General features: G+C 42.6%; 1 protein-coding gene across 1 annotated transcript; it reads right to left on the bottom strand.

The window, feature by feature from the left end:
- Positions 1-1,666: 1,666 nt before the first annotated feature.
- Positions 1,667-7,609, bottom strand: LOC139671614 (myosin regulatory light chain 2, smooth muscle minor isoform-like). Its single transcript, XM_071554746.1, has 4 exons — positions 7,504-7,609; positions 7,036-7,233; positions 6,719-6,880; positions 1,667-2,664 (listed from the first exon to the last, which is right to left on the bottom strand). The coding sequence occupies exons 2-4, from the start codon at positions 7,217-7,219 to the stop codon at positions 2,492-2,494; spliced, it is 519 nt and encodes a 172-aa protein (XP_071410847.1). The 5' UTR covers positions 7,220-7,233; positions 7,504-7,609; the 3' UTR covers positions 1,667-2,491.
- Between the last annotated feature and the right edge of the window lie 253 nt (positions 7,610-7,862).

Here is a 7,862-nt window from a genome sequence, read left to right as displayed (position 1 = left end):
ATGTTTTTATGAGAGCATTAAATGCCACTAAACTTGAGAGTAAAACAAAGATTCTCCCAAAGGCAAGGTTAAGAACAATGGTATTAATGAATTACAATTTATCATCACAAGTGGCATATAGGCGTTGCTATACAGCAACACAGCTCTGGCCCATAAGCAAGCACTGGGGTTTAACAATTGGCATTTATTGCCATAGGTAAATACCAGCTGCCTCACTCTGAGCCTCAGTAGTTCACCTTATATCACAGGTTTTAGTCTTTCATATGTAAACAGAGTTATGTAAACATATAAATTTGAGTTTGGGGTAGTTTTTTTCAAAGCTAATCTTAACAAAACAAGAAGAGCGAGCGCTCACTGGGATACCAAGGAATGAAATGCACAAGAAGCATCTCTGGTTTGAGTTACAAGGAAGGCCATAAGTCCTTTTGAAACCCAATCTTTTCAAAACATCCACCACATGTGTGTTTGTACATGTAGGCCTGTAGCAACGGCTTGCACAGGCATCGGTTTACTCTTTTCTGTAATGAACGAATTTGATTAAAGATTAAAACAGCACGTGCAAAAGCTGCAATGTGAAAAATCCCGACAGCATCAGCTCCTGTTGTGGCAGGAGCGGGGGAGCTTCTGTGGGATCGGAACATGTTTTCCCCTGTGTTCGCTGCGCCAAACTTGCTCTACGGGACTTTAAAACAACCAACACAAACCAAAACCAAATCAGCAAAATGTGCGTCGAGAGCCGCTCGCCCGCGGCGCGGCAGCGGCAGGAGCTGCGCTGCCACCTGCCGACGGCTCCGGGCACGGCCTCCCGCTCCGTCCGCGCCCGCCGGGAACAGCCCGGGCACGCCGCGCACGGCACCGGCCCCAGCCGTGCCGAGAGCACTTCGCCTCCTTCAGACGCAGGAAAATTGGTTTCACGCATAGTTTACAAAAGTTCTTGTTCGACTTTGTAATTGCTGCCCGCTCTAAACGTAGGTATTTTTTTCTGTAAAAAGCGGCAACTGAGAGAAAACATTTGTGAAGCACTTGGATTTCTTCTGATTCTGTTTTGAACGTTTTCTTCTTCTCTGGTTTACAGCGACTTCCATACTATTCTTACAGGTGCTTCTTGTCACCAGCACCAGCTCATCTCTGTGTGCACAGCTCCCACTCTTTTGCAAAGCTTATTGAGGTACAGTGGGAACTTCAGAGATTTAATCACTGTCCTCTAAGGACATTTATTAGAAGTTCAGTTCACAATAGCAGCCTACTAAGAAACAGCAAAACACCCTCAGACAAATGCCTTTTCTTAATTTTGTAACATAAATTCTGAGGGGATTAACAGTGGCATTCATAGAAGTGTCAAAAGTAGCTTTGATCACCCCTTCTCTCAAAACCAATAAAAACCCAGAACCACAAGCATACAGATTGGCAAAGTTGCTTCAGAACACTGTAGCAAATCTGCTTTGCAATCTGTATCACAAGAACTAGAGGATACAATTATGAGAAATGGAACTAAAAGCAATGCCTCCCTCACACACCTCAAACACCTCCTCAGCACTCTTAAAAAAATATTGTTCAGACAGAAGACAAAAAGGATAGAGACAGCGCACCTTCCTTCTTCATCCAGCCCTGTTCTCACCATGCTTTGAAAAAAAAGATAGGGACATAGAAGAAAATAAAAAATAAATGGTTGCAATGAAATGTATTTACTGCAATATTGGCAGCCCCATACATCTGGCAAGAAGCATCACTCAAGCAACTCTACACACATGTGATATCTTAAAGAAAACACTAGGATTTATGTCATAAGGTTTTTACAAGTGGTATTAATATAGTACTTACTGTCAAGAAATGGAGGCACAGAAGTGGTAAAATATATGTTGAGTTACATTGTAAGATTTAAAATCTTTAATGTGCAAGTCTTAGAATGATTTATCTACAATACACTAAAATTTGAAGGATGGGAATTTCTTCTTCATTGTGTGTGCTCACAGCAGCAGGCAAAGTACTCAGTCGCTGAAGTACAGACATCAGTATGCTTAGGTGACTTATGCTAAGGTGACTTATGCATAATTTTTAAGGCAAAAATAGGTAATACCACAAGTGCATACAGTTGCAAGAGTATTTACAGATATCATTAGATGAACAGTCCACTTCTAGCATGAAAATTTTAATTATGTACTTAATGGAGCAGTGGTTTATTCACAAAGTTACCATTAAAAATATAACATTAATCCAGCTAGGAGGAGTAGCACTGACGTTTTATTGGGATCTCGACACTCCCTGATCTTCATCCCTCAACCTCTATCACTGTAAGCCATCCTCTTTCCCTGCCCCTTTCCAGTCTTACTACAAATGTGCAGGTGTGCCTGAGCCACAGAGGAAAAAGCTGGAATGCTAAAAACATATGCAAAAGGTCCCAACAAGAAAAAAAGAAAAAAATAGATCCTGAGAAATAAAATTAATGGGTGGGGTGAAAAAAGCAGCTATCTGCAGATATCCATGGATTTGCTCAGTCATCCTTGTCTTTTGCTCCATGTTTCAGGATGCGTGTGAACTCGATGTAGTTGAAATTCCCCTTTTTGTCAATGGGTGCCTCCCTATACAGCTCATCCACCTCTTCATCTGTGAACCTGTCTCCCATTGTCGTCAGCAGCTCCCGAAGGTAGTCTTCTTGGATGAACCCTGGAATAAGACATACAGAGAGTAACACAAAAGGGAAGACGAATTCCTTAGCCAGGTCTCAAAAGCAGCAGGACAGACATGCAAATAACTAATACAGCATAGGCATTTGCATGAAGAGCTCAAAATACTTTCTTAATTGAATTCTAAAGGAATTTCTTGACTGCAAAGGGAAAGGGAGGGAAGCTTAATGCATTTCATACAGATTTTTGAAAACAGGGCCTGACCTGCTGTGATACAGTAACACCTATTTCCATCTCCTGATCTTCACCAGTTTAAAGCGGAAAAAGAAGTTCCTGTCACTGCTAGTCTTCATTACACAAGTAGTTCTCTTAAATTATATTTTTCTTGACTTCATTAGATATATTTGCACATCCTCGATAGACTAGTTTCCTCTGGGGACTAAATAACCACCGTTTGGCACTTCCTCGCTGCACAACACTGTTGCTGAAGGCAGTTTGCGTGGATACAGTGAACTCCTGGAAAGCATCCAGGGAAGGCGTTTTATAAGGGAATAGACTAGGACGGGACTGAGCAAGTTAGCTCCAGAGGGAGGAAGAATGTTTACTGTGAACAGGTAAAGGAGGAGAACCCAGTAAAAAAAGGTATGCTATGTTATTTATTTTTTGCTAAAATATTAGCAGGAGATTTTTGAGGAAATTTACACAGATATAAAAATGAGCAGTTTCAGGTATCTTCAGCTAATTCAATTTCAAGAGATGGGCAGAATGACCAGTTGCCAAATAATTTCAGGAAAATTTAGAGATTAAAGAGGAATGCGCATAACAAATGGTAGGTGGTAAAATGCAAAAACTGCTAAATGCTGAAATAAGACCAGCCACGCCTTTAAAAGCACAATAGTTGCTTCATTTGAGAAAGAAATTGGTATTGAACTTTAGTTGGAGAAATAACAGATGAGGTAGAATTATGTTACAAAAAGAAAACATGTAAACTCTGTGGAACAACTGGAAATCATAAGTAAACACCCACATCAAGTGATGTATATGCAATTAGAATGCGATAAAAATGTTCTGCTTTGGAAAGAGAGTTGAATAACTTAAGCAAACGAGTTCATTAGAGAGACAAAACAGAGAATCAAGGGACCAAAAAGCAGGTCAATGAGCATGACAAATTAGCACTGGGATGCTGTGGGGAAGGGGAAAAAAACATGTTTCAACATATCCTAATAAAACAGTATCATATCCCAGCGTAGACCAGCCCTTGGCTACTGACTCCAAATGAAGAAGGCTAGCAGCAATCTTCTACTTGGAAAATAGGGAGAGTGTCCAGTTAGCAGGGTTCATCTTAATCAGGACAAATACTGGATTTCCCTCTTTGCAGATGGGTGTAAAGAAGAGGAAAAAGCAGGTAAACAAATAGACCCTATTTCTGCAGTCCTACAGAGACCAAGTGGTGATGAGAGATGATATAAGGATTAGTATTCAAAGAATGCAAGGCCTTTGGGGCTGTGAGTTTAGCCTCAAGGACTTGCTCCTGTAAGAACAGCTAGGTGTTTAAACCCTGAACAGGGCTGTCAGAGGAGAAATACACTAAAAGTTTCAGCAGTAACAAACTGTAAAGCAAACGGGACTCCTACTCTCCCTCCCACACAGTTTCAGTGTAGATGGGGAGTTACAAATAAACAAAGCAAAACTTAAAATTCAGCCTGCTGCAGGCAGCACAAAACAGATGACAATGCAGGATCAGAGAGCAGACCAAAAGTACTCCACACACAGACAGATACAAATTTTATACCAATTCCATAGTACTACACACAATAGTAATGCTGAAGCAACATACCCAACTAGACTGGCAATGTAGGAAATGTAAGTAGAATGCAACAAGTACAACTACCTTATCCTCATCAATAGGATCTGATTTGTATTCATCATCATGGCTAATCAGATCATCATGGCTAGGCTGGGGGGGGGGGGGGGGAACGAAGATTTGGGAAAGGCACTACCCACGCTTGCTGCCTAGCGAGCTTGGACGGTGACAGCGAATACCTCAGGACGTAGGTTTGGTTAGAGTATCCTTCTCTTAGATGGATGGCCTTACAGGGCTAAGCGAGCTCCATCTGCCCGGGTTTGGGGTTGGAGTTGTCCTTCTCCTAGGATGGTTGCCAGACAGCTAGCGAGCCCATCCTGCCCGTGGACACACTTTGTCTGACCCTTCAGCTGAGACCTGTCTGGCATGGGAGACCCTACCGGCGGCACAAACCACCTCCAGCATAGCTCTCAACCTCATGAGGGCACGCAAGCTTCTCCCCCGCGACAAGGGGGTGTCCCCGGAGAAGTGATTTGTATTACTCCCTTTCAAAAGACCTACACTGATGTAGAGCTAGAAAATCAGGCCTGTAAAAAACACACATGTGGAGAACATGATGAAAAAAAAAAGTAAAAGGAAAGAGGTTGATATGGCTGGAAATGCTTTTGTACATTTTTAACAGGAACAAACTGATCAGAAGCCAATCTGAGAATAAATTAATAAAGGATAAAAATAGCATGGGTTCTACAAATACATCACACGTTATTTTGAAGACTACATTTTGACTATTATGAACCAAAAATCAATAAAACAGCATAACTATCTCACATATTTCCTCGTTAAAATTTCAGAATGGCATAAGACACAAAACGGACTGTGGAACCATTACCCTCAAGTCATCATAGGACTAGACTAAAACATTTGCCACACAGAGTTGAAAGATAATAAAATCAATCTTATCAGTTCATGGGTGCCCGAGCTAGTAACTTATTGTTTACATAGAAGGTTCCTGTTCTAAAGAACTGGTAGCACAACCATTTTCTTTATATCATTATTCACAGGCTCTTGTTTTGGTGCACACAAAAAAACCCCTGTAGCACAGTGAGTCAGACTACCTGTGGAGAGAAAATAATTAACTTACTAACAAAACTTCCTTCTCTAGGAGATGGTAAAGAGATTTCCCTTGAGAGGGAGGAAGTCGATTAACATTTGAAAAGGCCTTACTAACAGAAACCCTGTTTACCTACACTTCAGCAGGAAGGGGATGCTCTTTGAAAAGGCAAAAGGTGCTAAAAATACAGTCTGAAAATAGCTGTTTGAAACAGAGTAATATCCTTTGAAAGGTTCAGAGCATATATCCACAGTCTAACTTAAAATATTGCCGTGGACACTTGTGAGGAAAGTTATAGGTGCAGTGACATCTCTAGTACAGAGGCTACATAATTTCACAATATATCAAAGCACTGACACTCTGTAATTCCACAGAATTGCCCTTAGGATTCACCCCCATATATTACTACATACCTCTCAGGAATCTGAGCCTATATGAATAAATAAATAAAAGCATAAACTCTAACCTCAAGATTACAGGTGCAACCTTGAAAATCTGATATAGTAAAACCAAGCTCTGAGTTTTCCTCTTTCCTCTCATGTTACTCTTCAAGTCAGTTTAATCTGTCATTTCTGTCTTCTAGATCCCACCTGGTTTTTATCTTTAGACCACTACAGTTACAGCCTTCCTGCAAGCTGAAAACAACGGCAGGTGAGGGCACAACACAAGACACTGGCCATCAGAGCCATAAAGTACACTCGGCAAGGTAAGGGTTCAGAAGAGTTCACAAAGTCTGGACAGCCCATCTTGAAATATTAAACACTGAAGAATTCATATGCATCTCAGACCTACTGCAGAGAGAGGAAAAACTAGTTGTATGACAGATTTCACACTGTTACCTTGTCAACACCATAGAAAACACACATTATCAATTTGAATTCCTCATCTTATAGCAAATACATCTTGTTTTGCATTCTGAGGAACATACACACTGCCCAGTTAAAACACTCTTCTTTAAAGCCTCACAGAACACTACTGGCATAGAACAGCCAGACAGCTTTTACTCTCACTCAGTGCCAAGCTATATTCTCAGTACTTGGTAGAATATGCCATCTAGGATTACTGTGTCATACTTCATTTATAAAGGTGCAAAAAATAAGCATACTATTTAGAAACTCAAATAAACAACATAAAACCCGAGCCTGACCCCAGCCAAATACCTGAGTTTCACCCACGTACCTGTTGCTTCTTCATCAAAGCAAGCAAAAGCATTCCTGATTACATCTTCCGGGTCGGTGCCATTTAACTTCTCCCCAAACATTGTGAGGAACATCGTGAAGTTTATGGGGCCTGGAGCCTCATTCATCATGGCATCCAGGTATTCATCCGTTGGATTCTTTCCTACAAATAAAGGCATTCATATTTGGCTTAGCTTTCAAACCAAACCAGTAATGTCAAGAGTGTAATACAAACTGAGACACCACTCCTATCTCCTAAACTCAGTCATTTCATGGCACAAATTGGCTTGGCAAGCATAAACAGCAAAGGGCCATTACCAAGGGAGGCGAGCATATCGTGCAAGTCCTCTTTGTCAATGAAACCATCCCTGTTCTGGTCGATCATGTTGAAGGCCTCCTTGAATTCCTGAATCTGGGACTGATCAAACATGGCAAATACATTGGAAGTGGCGCGCTGAGGGCGCTTCTTGGTGGTCTTCGTCTTTGCCTTTTTGCTCGACATGTTGGCTGTTGGTTCTAAGGAGAGAAGTAAATACAGAAAATGCAATAAGTTCAGAGTTAGGTCTTAAAAAAAAACAAACAGCAAAAACGCATTAAGGTTTAATGGTAAGATGCACCTCTAACACACTTCCATCTCGTCTTTTCAGAACATATTTCCCTAATCAAGAAGGGAAAAAGAAAAGCAGAAAATATGAGTAAATGGAAGGCAGACTTCTAAACAAAAAGAAAGTCACTGTTAGAAGACGTAGGCTGAACTTAAAATGTTTGTGTCCAAAAGACCCTCACCCCAGCGGTCGGTGCGGGGACCCGGTGCGGGACGGACGCGGAAGGGCGGAGGCGACTCCGGCGGCGGGTGCTGCGGCACTTCCCGGAGAAACCATCGTCCTGCGGAGCCGCGGGTGGGGACGAGCGGCGGGAGAAGCGGCGTGGGCGCAGCGACACGGCAGCGAGGGTTTTTCCGTAAGGATCGCATTCCATCCTGCCTGCTCCTGGGCGGCGGCGGCTCCGCACGTCCCCGCCACCGCTTCCATGCGACCCCCGCGCCGGCAGCGGTGGCGCATCCCGCGGAAAGTCGGCGCTCGGTCCCGGGCGCCGCCTGCAGGTGCCGGGCGGCGGGGCGGGGATGGAGGGAGATCGGGATCGCT

The sequence above is a fragment of the Pithys albifrons genome, chromosome 4 (genome assembly GCF_047495875.1).
Source record: "Pithys albifrons albifrons isolate INPA30051 chromosome 4, PitAlb_v1, whole genome shotgun sequence".
NCBI lineage: Eukaryota > Metazoa > Chordata > Aves > Passeriformes > Thamnophilidae > Pithys > Pithys albifrons.
Note: the sequence above shows the minus strand (reverse complement) of the source record. Positions and strands in the feature narration are given on the sequence as shown.